Source organism: Myripristis murdjan, chromosome 22 (genome assembly GCF_902150065.1).
Source record: "Myripristis murdjan chromosome 22, fMyrMur1.1, whole genome shotgun sequence".
Lineage (NCBI taxonomy): Eukaryota > Metazoa > Chordata > Actinopteri > Holocentriformes > Holocentridae > Myripristis > Myripristis murdjan.
In genome coordinates, this window is record NC_044001.1 from 2,962,798 (window position 1) to 2,982,266 (window position 19,469).

A 19,469-nucleotide genomic window follows, 5' to 3' on the forward strand; every position below is an offset into this window, starting at 1 on the left:
GTAAATTTGATTTCTGCTTCACAAGCCACTAAGAAATTAATAAAAAGACACTGAAGTTTAATGGAAGAGAGAGAAGAAGAAAGAATAAGGAGACAAAAGAGAGAGGGATGAAAAATATAGGAGAGAGACAGAGAGAGAGAGAGAGAGAGAGAGAGACAGAGAGAGAGAGAGAGAGACAGAGAGAGGGACAGAGAGAGAGGGAGAGAGAGAGAGAGAGAGAGAAAGAGAGAGAGAGAGAGACAGAGAGAGAGAGAGAGACAGAGAGAGAGAGAGAGTCGGACACCTTGTCAGCAACATATGCTAACACCAATAACAACAAAGTGTTATGACCGCCTGGAGACACACACACACACACACACACACACACACACACACACACACGGACAGCCAGCATAATTTCACACACTGGACCAGGCACGCACACACACACACACACACACACACACACACACACACACACACCTTGTCGACACGCCTTAACGAGCACCTGGGATATGTGTGTGTGTGTGTGTGTGTGTGTGTGTGTGTGTCTGCATGCGACATGCAGCATTACTCTTCGGAGGCTCGTTAAGGCCCAGCCCAAATTAATGACCTCACACCACACCTGTTGTTGCTACGGCAACAACACCGGCGATTAATTGGAGAGAGGAGATGAAGGAGGGAGGAAAGATGAAGCGCCGCGATCCAAAATGGAAACTAAGAAACTGAGAATCCGACCGGCAGAGCAACAACAGGGAGGAGGACGTGAGCTCTGATTGGTCGCTTCACAGTCGCTGTCATGAAGCAGGAGGGGGCGGGGCCTTCACTCACCTGTGTCGTATGGTTATTTTACAAAACACCATAAAGAGACACATTTTGCCGAGTTCAGACGACAAGATCATCGCCCGGAGTCACAATTTTGGGATGTCGCTGACAAAAGCCTCAGATCAGAGGAGGAGTGATGACTTTTTCTTTTTTTTTTTTTTAAATATCATTCCGTCGCCATCCTAGGAAACGAAAACTTGACAACCCACCAGATAAGATCCAACTACATTCAAAACCTTATAATTTTTTTTTTAAATAATAAATAAAATACAATAGCCACAGTTATTTTCTTGATTTTTCTTGACCCATGCTGATTCTACTGTATTCTATTTCTATGGCAGAGCTGCTGCACAGTAGAAAACACTTTCTGTCAGACGGCTGTTTCCTGTTTGTGTGTGAGACAATAAAAGCACAAAGAGCCGCGGTCACGTGACGTTCGGCGTTCGGCACGCGACTCTTCTCCACGCGCGCTGTGAAACACATCACTCGCCTCTGCTCTTAATTGCACTAAAAATGAAGATTAAGACGATGAATTATTGATACAAGTTGGTATTTAATCTTTTGTAATGAATTCTGGATCCGCTGGTTATAAATATTATAAGAGGCTTTATGCTCAAGTCATAATTTGATAAATTCATTTCCAATTTGCCCTTTATTTTGCCCTTTAGTCAAGGTTACGCTGATTTAAACACACACACACACACACACACACACACACACGTAGAGACTAACATACACACAAGATACTTCAGTGAAAACACACACACACACACACACACAAATCACCTGTACTGTATTTATGTCGCCTCTGCCCTCACTCATTCCTTCGACTGTCTTTTACAGAAGACCATAAACACACACACACACACACACACACACACACACGCGATGCCCTTGGTTGACCTTGGCCCCCCTCCCCCGGTGTCTGTGGCAGTAATTAGGCCATGCATCTGATTGTCATTAAAGACCAGTAGCAGATAATGAACACACAGTAAAGCCACACTCAGAGATTTTTACTGTCAACACACAGAGTCTGCCAGCATCACACTCAAATCTAAGGCTTTTAAAACTCACTTTAACTACTTTTTTTTTTTTTTTTAACACAACATTGATCGAGCTGTTGTAACTCCAGTTTTTCCAAAGGAAGGCCACGCACAGTGCAAAGTCACACTTTACTACATTTTAACTGAATTTATTCACATGATTTGGTCGTGCGACTTCCTGCTGGGAAACTGGAATTATGTGGTGGCTGCTTTTTAAAATGAAAGCGTCAAATAAAATCAGTCAATCGATTGATCGATCGATACGGCACCATGTGATCTGAGCCAGCTACCAATGAAAACGGAGTATTTTCCTCATCGCTCCATGCTGACCGCTGATTCGTCTGTGGAGCTACGGCAGCTGCCTCAGGCCAAAACACGCCTGCTTGACGCTCGCCGCGGCTGAGGTGGGATCTCGCTCCGGAGTCGGTTTGTCACTGAAGCAAGAGACGGCGCCTCCCCGGGTCTCGGCCTGTTGTCACGACAACATGAGACGTGGAGGAGATCGGCGGCGTGGCTGTGATTTGTGCGGTTTGTTGTGATCACTGCAGCGGGAACGCACCGCTCCGCTGTTTGGAGGTTTTACGGATCAAAGCTTTAAGTGCAGAGGGAGATTCACACAGATAATGAATGGACTGTTAATGTGCTGCGGCCAGGCAGCTAATGGACACACACACACACACACACACACACACACAGCACCTACACATATACAGTGGACACACATGAGTGCAAATAAACACAATTACTCACACATAAACAGACAAATACAGAGACACACTCTCACAATAAGACATGCATGCCTGTGGCACACACACACACACACACACACACACACACACACACACACACACACACACACACAGGAAGGTGGTAGCTGCTAATGGTTGTCACTGCTGACTGATCACAGTGATCAGGCTGCTGCAGCTCTAATTGCAACTAAACAATCTGAAAATAACCAGAGAGAGAGAGAGAGAGACGGAGAGAGAGAGAGAGAGAGAGAGAGAGGGAGAGAGAGGGAGAGAGAGAGATAGAGAGAGAGAGAAAGAGAGAGAGAAAGAGTCAGCGAGAGAGAGAAAGAGAGGGAGGGGGGGGCAGTAAGGAAGGGCAAAAGGAAAAATTAGGAACTGAATAAGAAATTAAATAAAATTGTGGTCTGGTTCAGTCAAAGGAGGGAAGGAGAGAAAAGAAAGAAAAGAAGTAAATAAAAGTAAATAAGTTACTTTGATCTAAAGTGAGCATTTTCTAATTAATTTAAAAAAAAAAAAAAATCAAGACAATGACCAGAAAATAGGCAAAAATATTTGAAGAATTAGGTTCAAAGTTGTTTAAATGATATATTTAAACATCAGACCCGTGATGCTGGGTCAGAGTCAGGTTTCTTGTCTTTAAATGCCTTTCAGTGAAAAACTAAGAATCCACTGGAGCTCGGGCTGAGCGAAATAAAATCTCCATTTTTTTTTTTTTTCAAACATTTCACGATTAACAATTTTAATCTTGATTCTTCTTGTTTTTCAGGATGATTTTCTTCTGTGTGCAGGAGTGAATTGAGTTTTTTCTTTCTTTCTTTTTTGTTTTTTGAAATAGCTCTCAGCAGCTGTTATGATGTTACAGCTCGTATAGACAAAAGCCAAAAGACAGAAGGAAGGAAAGAAGGAAGGAAGGAAGGGAGGAAAAGGGAAAAAAGAAGAAATTAAACGTGTGGCCCGGTAACATCGTGAGTTTGATGTGTGACAGGAATTCCTTCTTTCTTAATTATTTAAATAGTGAAAATATGTTATACTTATACTCATATTTTCATCTGTTTGCCCTTTTAGACACACACACACACACACACACACACACACACACACACACACACACACACACACACAGTTTCACTCTGGTGATTTTCTCGTGTGTTCACTTTAACAGGGAGGCGAGCACATCACGGCTGCCCCTCCACGACTGGCACAAACAAAGTTGTGTTTAAGTTTCACAGCGAACAGAAGAAACGGAGACGAAGGGAAGAGAGGAGCCAAGGACGAAGGAAAGGAGAGAAGGAATCAAATGAGGACATGAGAGGAGAGCGAGGAAGGACAGAAGGAGGCAGGAGAGGGAGGGAGGAGTGTTTTCAGGTTTGGTGTCTCCTGCATCAGAATCAGATCACTGACTAATTAACCAAGTCCAGCCAATTAACCAGCAGCCAATCAGAGCCAAGAAACAAATCAGCCCGTTAACCGGCAGCCAATACAAACAACAACAAAGGACTAACAGTGTGTGTGTGTGTGTGTGTGTTTGTGTGTGTGTGTTTGTGTGTGTGTGCAGCTCAAACAATCTGGACATGTGCTTGTGTTTGTGACCTTGTGTGTGTGTTTGTGTGTGTGTGTGTGTGTGTGTGTGTGTGTGTGTGACAGCTTATGTGTGTGAGTTTCATCTGCATGTATGTGTGTAGGAATGTGTGTGTAACTGCAGTTTAAACAATGTGTATTTATGCGTGTGTGTGCATGTGTGTGTGTGTGTGTGTGTGTGTGTGTGTGAGGGATAGCAGGGATCAAGCAGAGAGGAAATGGAAGAAGATCAACTCCCTAAAAAATGAACAAAACAAACACAAACAGATGAATACCAGATAGAAACAAAACAATCAGTTTCTACCTCGAGGCACGGAGCCTGCCGATTGGCCGACGGGTCCCTGGTGGCCGACGCCGGCTCGTGCGATTGGCCGGCGTGGAGGAGGCGGGCCTGGACGCAGCGCAGGGCGCGGAGCATCCAGCCATGTTGGCGCCGGATCTGCCGCTGCAGCTGATCCCATTGGCTGGAAACCATATGGAGGATTTCCTGCAGAGCTGCAGGGCGAGAGACATAGACACAGAGAGAGGGAGAGAGAGAGGGGGGAGAGGGAGAGAGAGGGAGAGAGAGAGAGAGGGAGTGGGAGAGAGAGGGGGAGAGAGAGAGAGAGAGAGGGAGAGAGGGGGAGAGAGAGGGAGTGGGAGTGGGTGAGAGAGAGAGAGAGAGAGAGAGAGAGAGAGGTAAAGGGAGAGAAAGAGAGAAAGAGAGAGAGAGAGGGAGAGAGACTGTGAAATAAAGTGAATGTTTTTTGATTAACTCTTTGAAACGTGAGCGAATACGTGTATTTTCTTTGGTGATTATCAAATTAGCAAACATCAGTGAGTTTAAATGTTCAGACGCCTTTCAATGAAAAATAATACATTCACCGTTTCACAGTGCTCATTTAAATTTAAACAGGGAAAAAACATTATTAGCAAATTATCAAAAACTTACCAGAATATAAGTAAAAAAAAATGCAAAAAAAAAAAAAAAGAAAAAAAGAAAAAAAATGCAAAATAATTACCAGAAAATAAGCAAAAATATTTTTTTTAATTATGTTTAAAATTGTTTAAAGGACATATTTAAACATCAGCCCTGTGATGCTGGATCAGTGTCAGATTTAAATGCCTTTCAGTGAAAAACTAAGAATCCACTGTTTAGCAGTGTTTGAGTTGGGGCTGAGTGATGGAGCCAAAAAATAAAATTCCCTTTGTTTTTTTTTTTTGTTTTTTTAAAATCATGATTTTAATGTAGATTTTTCACCACTTTCACTACTAACTGATGGGAATCTCTGCAGCCACGCCCACAGGATTCCTGCATGATTTTCCAGGTGAACATGTTCTGTGTGCAACAGTGAAGTGATTTCTTAAAAACTCTGTAAAGCGCTCTCATAACATTACACCTTACATGACAAAATCTCAAATTTTACCATTCAGAAATTATTGTTTCACTGATTTAAAACCTAGATCTGAATTAGCTCATTTCATCGATTTGGTGGAGTTGGAGTTGAAAAAAGGAAGTGGTTGTTTGCAGTGTGGTTAAACAGCGTGTGCGTCCTGGTCACCCAGCAGGCGGTCGTCACCCCCAGCGGGCGGCCGGCTCCCCACACGGGTAAATAACCAGTCGTCAAAGTTCCTGCATCAACGCAGAATCTTTTAGTAAAATATAATGATGCACTGCAGAAACTCTGTTTTACCACTCTGACTGGGAAGTGAAGCACTCTCTCTCTCTCTCTCTCTCTCTCTCTGTCTCTCTCTCTGACTCCAAAGACTTGGGAAAATATAAAATCACACTGAATGTTTCTTTCCCTGCAAGCAATTTTCTGTCCCTTTGCGTTTGCTCTCCTCCTCCTTTCTCCATCTCTTTATTTTCTCTCTCTCTCTCTCTCGCTCTCTTTCTCTCTTTCTGCTACATTCAACTCATATGAGTTTTTCTCTCTGAAGGTCATTCTGTTAATCCAAATATTAATAATGAATGGAAAAGAGCTGGGGCTCGGTTATAGCCACCTGTGTGTGTGTGTGTGTGTGTGTGTGTGTGTGTGAGAGAGAGACAGACACAGAGAAAGTGTGTGTGTGAGAGAGAGAAAGAGTGTGTGTACATACCTGATTTGTGGGAGGTGATGACGCTGAGCAGCGCTCTGCCTTCCTCCAAAACACTCTCCTTCAGCGCGCTGTGGCTGTCCACATTCAGCTTGAAACTCTGCAACACACACACACACACACACACACACACACACACACACACACACACACAGCAGTATGAGCGTCAGTCTCCAGATAGCCTACTGTACATCTCCATGAACTTAAAGAGGGATTTGACTTGATGGGTAATAATCTGGGTGAAGATAAAAGGATCCAGCAACACTGGAGTAACAAAGACCCAGAAAATATGAATATTGGAAAAGATTATAGTAATTTAACTCCAAGAGCCGATAAAACGCCACAACATCAGCGACACGACGCGGCTGCAACTCAACACAGAGTCAAGACCCGCGGCTGCAGATCAGCTTCCTGTCTGGACGCAGGATTTCAAGGCAGAATGAGTCGAATTTTCTTCCAAAAACAAACAAACAAACAAAAAAAACACTAATGCTCTCCATCATGACCTGTGAGCCACTAGCAGTGTGTGTCGGTGTGTGTGTCTGCAGAGACCCTGAGCTCGGGACTCTTCTGGGCGTCGGCCTTTGGGAAGCAGGTGTGTCGCTCCCAGCCAATCAAAGCGCAGCACCAGGGGCCGGATTCTCCAAAAGTTCTTAAGATTAAATTTCTTCTTCAGTTCCACTTTTTTTTTTAAGTTTGGGTTTAAGAAGAATCTTAAGATATTTTCGAATTCACAAACAAAATATCTTAAGAATCCAAACAAAAGATCTTAAGAATGTTCTCAACTTTATTCTTAAGATTTTTCTTAAGAATAAATGGGATTCTTGAAAGAAATTATCTTACTATTTTATCTTAAATAGTATCGTAACTTTAAGACAGGTAAAGGTCGTCTTAAGTAACCACATGCTGTGTGAAGGTAAGCTATTTTTCAAACATCTTTGATTCATTTAGAGCCAAATTTGATTATATAACATAGATTAATGTAGCAGGCTAATACCTTAATAATTTTACATTGTATATGTTAACATAGTGATAATCGTTATCTAAACTGTAATTCAGCCTAATATCTAAGTCAGTATTTAAACACATAGAGGCACATATATTGTTTCTGAGTCTATATGAGGACATTTTGTTTAGCCACCAGTCACCATTCATGTGTCAATTATATTTAGATTCCATTAACTAATAGGTTAGTAATATCGTCGCTGTCCAATACAAAGTATGTATCTCAATTTTTGAGAAAACACTTTGATAACATCAAAGTTGAGTTTTACATAAAGGTAGAGAGTTGAGAAGTTCGTAAGTGGAAAAAATTAAGAAGTTCTTAAGATAATGTGTAGTTCTTAAGAAAATAATGGGGAATAGCACTTGAGAACATTCTTATGAACTTCTCATTTTTTTCCTCTTACGAAACGTCTTAAGATTATTAGTAAGAACTTTTTGGAGAATCTGGCTCCAGATCGATGGCACCACATCCAACAGGAAGCTACGAAAATCACAGAAAAAAAGAAAATGTAGCGGTGATGTTTCATTTTGGGTGGGTGTTTCGCTCCGTCGCCATCCTAGGAAAGGAAAACTGGCTGCCAGCAGTTGGTTTAGCCTGGAGGAGGAGCCGACTCTGAATGCTGTGTTTGCAAATCGCAACGACAAATCCTGCTCATCCTGCCTTTAATCTAACAGTATTTATGTTACTGTCTCTGCCAAATAAAGGAATTACATGAATGAAAGAAAATAACATTAAAAATGAAAAAAAAACACCAAGATGACATCATCGCAACCCCAACACATGAATGAATCGCCGACGTAACACCAGTTACAGCAGGCTGGACAGAAGCCTGGGGTCCCTCTCTCTCTCTCTCTCTCTCTCTCTTTGTTCCCCATGGTCGCTCGCCCCTCAAGGAACATTCAACCTGATTGGTTCTTATAATAAAGATCTCCTGCTCTCTCTTTCTTTCTTTCCACCCTGATGCAAAGTGTAATCAGTCTGGAGAGCATTTCACACATGGCTCTGGGGCGAGAGAGAGAGAGTGAGAGAGAGAGAGAGAGAGAGAGAGAGAGAGAGAGATGTTCTTCCTGGTTACACTCCTCTCTCTGATCTCTGAACACAACGCTACACACCATTACTGCCTGTTCTGATCTGTGTGTGTGTGTGTGTGTGTGTGTGTGTGTGTGTGTGTGTGTGTGTGTGTGTGCGCGCGGCTCAAGGTGCATCGTTCTCAAGCCTTAACCGCTTCTGACGGCCTGCTGTGCTGTGCTTTCCTGGGAAACACACACTCAAAAATGCGCACACACACTTTCCTAAGCATTTATTCTCTCTCTCTCTCTCTCGCTCTCTCTCTCTCTCTCTCTCTGTCTCTCACTCTCTCTCTCTCTCACACACACACACACACACACACAGTGGCATATACTCTCACTCACAAATTCAAAGGTGCTTTATTAGCATAAAATACAATATCAAAGCAAACCAATTCAATTTCAAATAACAGGAAGCAAACTGGACCACAAGCTTTGTGATCAGTCACCGTGAAGTTACAGTTATAATTTCAGTATAAGTTAGGTTTATTATGTCTAATATTATTATTATTATTGTATATGATCTTTATTAGCTGTTATTACTACATGCAGTTTTAGTCTTGTTACAGTCGATATTTAGAGTTGGATCTGACTTTACCTCCTGAAAATACAGACTCATCTTTCAAATCAATCAGCTTCTCATTTCTGAAAAATCTTGTTTTTCTTCAAATGAGGTAAAAACAAAAAGAAGTCTGCCTATGGGATGAGATAATCCCATTTGTTTTCAACGCAGTTTCACTTGTTTCACTTTTTTTTTTTTTGAGTATAAATGTGTTGAAACAAGACAGAATGAGGCGGATCAAGAAAATGACACTGGATCTAAGAAACGTCTGGAAACAAGTGGGATTAGTGCTGGAAACACATGGGATTATCTCATCCCACTGGCAGATTACTGGCCTTGTTGGAGGAAAAAACAGATTTGAACACTGAAGATGAGACTGAATAATTTGTTAACTTGGCGATTTTCTGCACTGTGATGTGTTATATACAATAAACATTCATCAACTGGTCTTAAAGCTATTAAAAAAAATTAATTTTATTTAATTTTAATTTGCTTTATCTTATTTTATTTCTTCATGTCATACGGAACAATAACACCTAAGCAGTGAGAGGAGTATTTAAATGTAAGTCTATTTTGCTTATTTTTTGATTTTTAATTTTTATATTGTACTTTAAAAAAAAAAAAAAAAAAAAACCCTGTGGCTAACCGTTGCCCTCCGTCTGAACGGTGCGTCTGTGACCGCGACAGCACGCCGTCTGAGGTGACGGATCGACAGGCGACGGCATCAGTCACCGCCGACAAGGTCACGACTCCGCACTGCCAATATTTATGGAGCGGGATCCACGCAGGACGCCCCGGCCACAGCCTGCGTGCAGCCGCGGGGGCGGAGCCGCTGTTTTGGGTGAAAATGAGATCTATAAATCAAGTTAAAAGCTCTGCGGGAGATTTATGAAGTCGTGGAAGTGTGTCTTTGAGTGTTTATGTGATGACGGCGTAACCATTATTGAGATATTTACGACACTTGATCAAAGTTGGGTCCAGTGTTTTCGCTGCGGTCACTGTCAGCCGATGGAAAATGTAATGAGGAGCTGCAAAGTGAGCGGATAAATCAATAGAAACACAGCTTCAATTAATCACCGAGACGTCAATTAAGGATGTTGTTCATGAAATTGGTCCTAAAAAAACAAAATTGAGTCATACTATGAGACGACTGATATTAACACATCATCTGATATAACAAATCGCCGCTGGCATGTAAAATCCTTTCATAGTTGCTTCCAGGAATCAGGAAACAGAGCCTCATCTTAGCTTGACAATGATGCTTTTATACGCACAAAAAAAAAATCTTAAGTCACTCAGTCTCATCTTCAGTGTTATAATCACTCATTGTGATTTAAAAAAAAAAAAAAAAAATTAAGTTACAGTGAATTTTATTATTACAGTGAGGACCTCAAAACCAGGGAACCAAAATGAAAAATGAAAATTAGTTTTACAAGGTTGATTTTTTTTTTTTTTCTTTTGCTCAGCTGGTTGATTGGTTGGTTATCTTGCCATGGCAAAACATCTTGAATTTGACATCATGGCCTCTTGCTATACAGCAAAAAAATCTCCATTTTAGCAAGCAATCTCATCTTCAGTGTTCAAATCTGTTTTTTTCCTTTAAACAAGGCAAAAAAAAAAATCTGCCAGCGGAATGAGATAATCCAACTTGTTTCAATGCAGTTTCAGAATCAGAATCAGAATCCATTTATTGTCACTGCAACAGAAAAATGCAATGAAATTTGCAGTGCTGCATCTATTTCAGTGCCCACTTCCTTACCTACTGTTCTGGGAACCAGTATAAGTCTGCTGAAACGAGAAAGAATAAGGCTGATCAGCCACGGGGATTCAAGAAAATGACACTTTATTCCAGAAAATTCTGGAAACAAGTTGATTAGCGTAGTAAATCAGTGGGATTATCTCATCAAACTGGCAGATTTCTCATTTTGTTTCAAGTAAAACATGATTTTAAGACTCTGTACTGAATGAAATGACTTGTGAGCTGATGATTTCCGTTTCAAAATAAGAAAAGATTTGCAGGTGTTCGTGCCTTGCTTTCCATACTGAGGTGCACAGGATCGCTTCATCAAATAAAAACTTCACATCTCCAAACCGTGAAGACGTTCAGAGTGAGCACAGATACCTGCGACACTCTCCCTTATATATTACATTTCACAGATAAACTCTAAAATATCGCATTAGAAACCAAACCGTCAACTTTATCTATTTGCAAACCACCCAAAAACACATTTCTATATCAACATTATCCAAATAAAACATGACTTGTCTGCATTCTGCAATCATTATTGCCCTGCAAACACCATAAATTACTTCAAATCTCACGGCTGATTGAGTAATTTTACAGACGCCGCGGCCACTCTGCCCTACATAATTTCCAGATAAGCTGTTGAAATATCTCACAGCTAATAAACATAAAATACATCTATCAGCGCTGCAGAAAACACAGCGTGACTGTCTGCATATCAGGAATGGGGTTTCGCTGATGTTGGGAATGAATTAGGCTGTGCAGATTAGCCGGGCTATCGCAGAGAGCGATCGTATATTTCAGCGGCTTTTTCCACGAGCGATTTCAGCTCCGTTTCCTCCGTTTAATATATGGAGAGCATAGAATCGATAAGAGTAGAACAGCCAGCCATCAATCACAAGATGATAAGGCGAGGCATGCAGAGCAGCTCTGGTTTACGCACGTCAGACACAGACGGCTGTAATAACAGAGAGAGAGAGAGAGAGAGAGAGAGGGACAGACGGAGAGAGAAAGAGAATTGAAGACAGTGGGTGTGTGTACAAGAAAAATAGTGAGTGTTTGTGTGTGTTTGAGAGGGGAAAAGTGCAGGAAATTAAGACAGGGAACGAGAAAGAGTGAGTGAGTGTGTGTGTGTGTGCGTGTGCGTGTGTGTGTGTGTGTGCGCACGCAAGCGCGTCCATCAGAGGCTGCAAGAAGAACAAAAAGAGAAGGAAAGAGAAAAAGAAACAGCAGGTGTTTATGTGTGTACTCAAATGTTTGTGACCAAAAGTTTATTATTAAATGGAAAATTTTATATACATTTTTTGCACTTAGTAACATTTTTTTGTAATTATTTAAAATGTCGTTGCTAGAAAGATTTGTGGCTCAGAAATAAACATTCTGTCAAATTCTGCAGATTGAGACCTCGTTGTCACTGAACTTTAATCCATTACATGATATTGTGGTTGTCACTACATCCTGAAGCCTGTTTTGATTGATTGATTGATTTTATTAGACCATTTGTGCTGTGGATAGGAATGTATCCGGTTGGAGAGAAAAGGAAAACACAAGTCACGGCGTTGTGTGTTCATAAAAATATACCTGACCTTCAGAAGAATTTAAAAACATGCCACGAACATTATTACCACACTGCTGCAAGTAAAATATGAAAACTAGCTGAAAAAGCTACAGTGACGTTCCGATGCCGCGTTCATATGGGAAGTGGGATCGAGGTCGGAAAGATTCCCAACAATAAAACTTGCTCCAGTCAGACTTCAGTAAGTTGGAAAGTAAAAAAAAAAAAAAAAAATGAGGTGAACAGGAAAGTAAAAGTAAGATGACATTCCAATTCCTAAAGTCTGCATCAAAAGGTAACATGATTAAACATTAATTTGACAAAATAGGCTCAGGTTTATAACAGCAGAGTTGGTTAGCTGGTTAAAAGAGTTTGTACGATAAAAAAATTAACATTAATTAACATCAACTAACATTTAAAAAGAAACGTTAGCCAAATGGGAGCTTTCTGGGAAATATTACATTCCAATTCACAGCGTCAGAACAAAAAGTACAGCAGCTTTAAGAGCCTGGTTAGAGTCACGATTTCACGCAGGTCGGTGTGAAATGCATTCTGGGATACAGTTGTCCCACACTATAACGTGGTTCACCTTTCGCAGTTTCGCGGATTTTTTTTTTAGTGCAATTTTGCATGCTTTTTTTTTTTTTTTTTTTTTTTTTTTTTTTTTTTTTTACAGCGCATTGTGTTCTGCGTCCTGATTGGCTAAGGGACTGTAGACCATTGTCAATCAATCTCCTCCGTGCCGTGTCTCCTGTACAGTACAGAATGCGTTCATTCTATAATACTGGACTTATTTTTCTATGAAGGTTTGAACTTTGAGAGTTTAAACAAGAGAGAAAAGTGAGAAAATGTTAATGCCTGTCTGAGAAAAGTGTATAAAGTGTGTAGTGAGGGGTTTTACAGCCTTAAAACATCTAGAATAATTGTAAAAAATAAAGCTGACTACTTGGCGGATTTCGCCTGTTGCGGGTTATTTTTAGAACGTAACTCCCGCGATAAACGAGGGACTTTATCCATAGGCTGTGTTGTGTTGGTAATTTTTTTTTTTTTTTTTTTATCTTATGTATGTGTGTGTATGTATGTGTAGGCATGTATATGTATACACTATATTACCAAAAGTATTCGCTCACCTGCCTTTACTCATACTATGAACTGAAGTGCCATCCCATTCCTAACCAATAGAGTTCAATATGATGTCGGTCCACCTTTTGCAGCTATTACAGCTTCAAGTCTTCTGGGAAGACTGTCCACAAGGTTGAGGAGAGTGTTTATAGGAATTTTTGACCATTCTTCCAAAAGCGCATTGGTGAGGTCACACACTGATGTTGGTCGAGAAGGCCTGGCTCTCAGTCTCCGCTCTAATTCATCCCAAAGGTGTTCTATCGGGTTCAGGTCAGGACTCTGTGCAGGCCAGTCAAGTTCATCCACACCAGACTCTGTCATCCATGTCTTTATGGACCTTGCTTTGTGCACTGGTGCACAGTCATGTTGGAAGAGGAAGGGGCCCGCTCCAAACTGTTCCCACAAGGTTGGGAGCATGGAATTGTCCAAAATGTTTTGGTATCCTGAAGCATTCAAAGTTCCTTTCACTGGAACTAAGGGGCCAAGCCCAGCTCCTGAAAAACAACCCCACACCATAATTCCTCCTCCACCAAATTTCACAGTCGGCACAATGCAGTCTGAAATGTACCGTTCTCCTGGCAACCTCCAAACCCAGACTCGTCCATCAGATTGCCAGATGGAAAAGCGTGATTCATCACTCCAGAGAACGCGTCTCCACTGCTCTAGAGGCCAGTGGCGGCGTGCTTTACACCATTGCATCCGACGCTTTGCATTGCACTTGGTGATGTGTGGCTTGGCTGCAGCTGCTCGGCCATGGAAACCCATTCCATGAAGCTCTCTGCGTACTGTACTTGGGCTAATCTGAAGGTCACATGAAGTTTGTAGCTCTGTAGCAATTGACTGTGCAGAAAGTCGGCGACCTCTTTGCACTATGCGCTTCAGCATCCGCTGACCCCTCTCCGTCACTTTACGTGGCCTACCACTTCGTGGCTGAGTTGCTGTTGTTCCCAATCGCTTCCATTTTGTTATAATAGAGCTGACAGTTGACTGTGGAATATTTAGGAGCGAGGAAATTTCACGACTGGATTTGTTGCACAGGTGGCATCCTATGACAGTTCCACGCTGGAATTCACTGAGCTCCTGAGAGCGGCCCATTCTTTCACAAATGTCTTGTTTCACAGTCTGCATGCCTGAGTGCTTGATTGTATACACCTGTGGCCAGGCCAAGTGATTAGGACACCTGATTCTGATCATTTGAATGGGTGAGCGAATACTTTTGGTAATATAGTGTATGTATGTATGTATGTGTATATGTGTGTGTATGTGTATATGTATGTATGTATGTATGTGTATATATATGTATATGTATATGTGTGTATGTGTATATGTATGTATGTGTGTGTGTATGTATGTGTACGTGTATATATACATACATATGGTTATATATGGATGTATGGATGTATGTGGATATACAGACATATGGATATGAACTGCATGTCAGTGGGGCTCTTTTTAAATTGGTTAGGGTTAGGGTTAGGGTCAGCGTCTATGTTATGTCCTTTTTTTTGTCTTGCACTGCAAGTGATTGAGGAGAAACGACATTTCAGGCTCCTGATGTATGCAGACGGGGAAAATGACAATAAAAGTGATTCTGATTCTGACCACTGTACTTGGCAGTATACTTCAGTGTAGGGTGGCCATACGTCCGGATTTAGGCCGGACAGTCCGGAATTTAAATGCCTTGTCCGGCGTCCGGCGCAGCCTCAAGCCGGACGCTTATTTGTCCTCCTTTTTGGAGTTGCACTTCAACGCAACGCTGGCCCGGACTGTACATCGATATAAGTCATATTTTTCGTCATAGACTTTTAAATTACAATCCAGAAAGTGCATTAATTGGATGCGCGTTAGTTTTTCTCCTCCTGCGCTGCTGTGTGCTCATGCCGGAGTGCGTGTGTGTGTGTGGCGCTGTCTGAAGTCTGAAGTCACTGGCTAACAGCAGCACACTGGCTTAGCTTGTCTATTCAGAGAAGAGGTATCACTTCGGCTTATTTTTCAATCTATGTTATCACATGCATACTACTTCTCATTCATTGGTAGCCGAATTGTTAGGCCTGTTTGATAAGTAATTTACATTTTTAAAATAATAATTTAAAATATTGTTAAATTTAAAAAAAAAAGCCAACATGATGCAGGTCAAAGACTAAAAAAGAATATTGACTAAAACTATTGACTAAAACTAGACTAAAATACTTTGGATTTTCTTCGACTAAACCTAGACTAAAATGCCAAGACTTTTCGTCGACTAAAATGTGACTAAACAAAAAAGAATTCAAGTTGACTAAATATGACTAAAAGTAAAAAGGGCATTTGACACTAGACTAAGACTCAAACTAAATTGAAAATAGCTGATGAAATTAACACTGGTGGACCTGACTCAAAATCAGAAAGTAAATTAGTGTTAAAATAGAGGAAAGTTTCTGATAAGTCAGCACCGTGCAAGTACCAAAACATCATCTGGAGTTCAGCTCTGGTGGAAAAAAAAAACAAACTGGCAGCTAAAATATTTAAAGCAGCAGGTGGATTGTGGGATTTTTCAGCCTCTGTGGCCGGCAGACTGAAAATTTCGCTGCCTGCCCTGATTAGCAGACATGCACTGAGCCCAGAGATGAATTGCTTCAAAGCCTATGTGATCAGATTACCTGTCAGTATTAGCATATTAGCCTGGAGCAAAGGGTAGGATCGCCTCAAAGCCTACCTGATATCATTACCTTTTAGCATTAGCATATTAGCGAGGCGCTAAGAGGTGCGGCGCGCTGATACGGAGATGACATTGAGGTTTGACATTGAGCTTGTGTATCGAGCTGCACTCACACACTCACACACACACACACACACACACTAACTGCAGGCAGGGCTGTGTGTGAGACATGATACGATCAAAGAGTCTTTGTAATAATGATGATCAAATTGTCTCCATTCAGACAGAGCAGAGGAAAACTAGAGGGGTGCTGCTGTATTCCCGTGTGTGTGTGTGTGTGTGCGTGCGTGCGTGTGCGCGTGCGTGTGTTTCTTCAACCCAGCCTCTTTTGCTTAGCCCCTCTATGTTTTCCTCTTCACATCTTTTATATTAAGCCTCTCTCTCTCTCTGTCTCTGTCTCTCTCACTCTGTCTCTCTCTCTCCCTCTCTCTCTCTCTCTCTCTCACAGTCTAATTTTTCCTCACTCTGTCACCTTGCTCATGTCAGTTCATTGAGCTCTGGTTTTAACCCCAGTTCAATACATATTTGGTTTGTTAGTAACCAAGAATGATAACAAAAGCATTTGCTGTAAGAACTTGCATGATGCCCCTATAGAGGAATGCTGTCATATATAGAAACTAGGGGTGTCACGATTTCGATTTTTAATCGAAATCAATCGAAATTACGTCATGGCCTCGAGCATCGAAATCAAAGAGAGGATCGACCCCCCCAGGTTTACATACATCACGGAGGTGTGCAAAGAGGGGAAAACACATGATAACGTAGCATACCGTATTTCACCAATGAATCGCCCGGGCGTTTAATATGCAAAATCGACTTGGACCCCGGGCGTTTAAAAGAACCAGGCGGCTATTCGCTGCAGGCCTTTATTTATTTTTGCACCAGGTCATTATCGTGATGACAGCTACTGTCCAACATATTTTCAGTCAGTCGATTTAATATTACGGTACACCCTTTTGTTCTAACGTTAGCTAGCGCTCTTATTTTGACAGAAAACGGAAGTGCCGCACTGTTATTGTGTGGCTAACTGTTTACTTCTGCAAAAATAAGGTGAGTAGCCTTATTTTGGGTTACCTCATCATGATGCAAATAATCGCCCCGGCGGTTATTCGAGTGGGCGTTTAATACGCAAAATGCATGCAGACCCCAGCCGTTTATAAGAACCCGGCGGCTATTTGCGGCCGGGCGATTAATTGGTGAAATACGGTACACAGTAGTAGCCGCAAGTTTGCTAACCTGCAGCTCACCGTATGACACGATGGCAAGCGGTACAGATAAAGGAGACGCAGCGGCACCGGAGCTTGAACCCACTCCTGCATCTCTCAAATCAGCAGTGTGGAAGTATTTTGCGTTCCCGGTGAGTTATGTCGGCAACGTTCGCCTTGTCGACAAGAAGACCACTGTGTGCCAACTATGCTATGTGCGTGTACCATACCCGGCCACGGGAAACACAACGGACATGGCAGGACACATTCACAGGCATCACAAAGACACAGATTTGACAACTGGGAAAACACCATCACTGGTCCAGTCAACTCTTCCATCCACATTTGGAATAAAACTTCACATCAGCTCGCGCTAAAGCTGTAACTAACGCTATAGGGCTATTTATAGCAGCAGATTTGCAACCTTATTCGGTGTTAGAAAACGCTGGATTTAAGCATTTAATTAGCGTACCGGAGCCACGCTACAACATCCCAAGCAGGTCGCATCTTACAACAAAACTGTTGCCCTCCATGTATGATGATGTTAAAGAAAAAGTTTTTGGGGGTCTGTGCAGTGCAGAATTAGTTGCCTTAACAGATGGCTGGACCTCCAGAGCAACTCAGAGCTACATCACTGTCACAGCACACTACATCAATGATGATTGGGAAATTGAAAATCCAGTCCTTCAAACTCGCCCTATCTATGAAGCTCACACAAGTGATAAAAGTGGAAAAAAAAATCGAGAATCGAATCGAATCGTGACCCTAAAATCGAAAATCGAATCGAATCGAGGATTTGGAGAATCGTGAGACCCTTAATAGAAACCAAACATACATACCACCTATGTAAGTGTGGCTCAGGTATGTGTTACATATATGTGTAACTTGTATGTACAAAGGGCTGGGTATTGAACATACTGAAAAATGCCACGACACCAACATTTGGTAACGAATCGATCTAAGGAGTAAATTTCATGGGCGTCAGTGAGCCAATAACCACGCAGCATGTTCTAATAGTTCAAGTTTATTTAGAGTTCAATATCACTGTTAACCGTCTTAAACAGGACGACGCCCCCTGACTTCATCCTCATAGCGGCAAAAAACCCGAGTAAGCCCTGACTGCAGTCCGCAGATCGAGGAGTGGCTCAATGTGGGTGGAGCTAAACGTTTGACTCCACCCACTTGCTCAATAGCAAGCGACCGGAAGAGGTTGCTAACGCTAACGCTAACCCTAACCTTAACCCTTCACCTAACCCTAACCTTAACCCTAACCAGATGGCGCCGTGACCTGCTAACTGTAGTCACCGCACGGAGTCAAACGGGCGGAGTCAAACGTTTAGCTCCGCCCACATTTAGCCTAACCCCGATCTGCGGACTGCAGTCAGGTGCAATTGAAAAACCCAGCCTGAGCGGGAAACGATGTTAGAAACCTTGAGAAGGAGCACCGAGAGGAGAGGAGAGGCGACAGGCATCGACCCGGTGAGCAAATCACAAAGAACACAAGCAAATGTAAGAAAACACACTATGCAGACAATATGACAGCAGAAGCAGCAGGAGGCAGCAGACACACACACACACACACACACACACACACACACACACACACACACACACACACGGGACACAGACCGGCCACAGAGACTGTTTAGACGTTTTAATAGAGCTGCTAATCGGCTGCCGAACGTCACACGGCGCAGCGACAGGAAGAATAGAATAGAATAGAATAGAATGCCTTTATTGTCACTATACACATGTACAATGAGATTAAGAGCAGCTCCTTTTTAGTGCAAACGTAATAATAAAGAACAAAAAATAAATAAATAAAAAAAAGATAAATTACAATATAGATAAAAATAAGTAAAAATAAGTTTAAAAGAAGGGAAAACACCACGTCGTCACACCCAGAGACGTTATGAACGACCATTATCGCTCAATTTATTTCACTAACATGAATGTAAATACCTGTTACAGCACAGTGTTCAGGCAAAACATGCACAGAAAATATAAAACATAATAAAATGTAATTAAAAATTCAGAGGCACACTGAGTAAAATTGCCGAGGGTTGCTTGAGGTGAAAAACCTGAGACTGTAAGCACATAATTTACGATGATGTAAACTCAACCATCAAATTCTGGGCTATTTCCTTTTTTTTTTTTTTTTTTTTTTTCTCAGTTGAGTCTAAACAGTCCTCATTTAAACCCGCTTAAATCCCTTTGACGTCCCACTCAGGCAGCTTCTCGGTCTCCTCCATGTCGTGTC

The 19,469-nt window shown here is 41.8% G+C and overlaps 1 protein-coding gene and 1 pseudogene across 1 annotated transcript in view; both read right to left on the bottom strand.

Moving 5' to 3' along the window:
- The window catches only part of LOC115353980 (tripartite motif-containing protein 35-like), a 993,629-nt pseudogene that overhangs the window by 694,575 nt on the left and 279,585 nt on the right, over positions 1-19,469 (bottom strand).
- Positions 1-19,469, bottom strand: part of akap6 (A kinase (PRKA) anchor protein 6) — a 216,255-nt gene that overhangs the window by 143,518 nt on the left and 53,268 nt on the right. Inside the window, exons 12-13 of the mRNA XM_030044838.1 lie at positions 6,254-6,350; positions 4,479-4,669 (exon numbers count right to left, since the gene is read on the bottom strand). Coding sequence (XP_029900698.1) covers positions 4,479-4,669; positions 6,254-6,350 — 288 coding nt within the window. The remainder of the gene's footprint in view (positions 1-4,478; positions 4,670-6,253; positions 6,351-19,469) is intronic.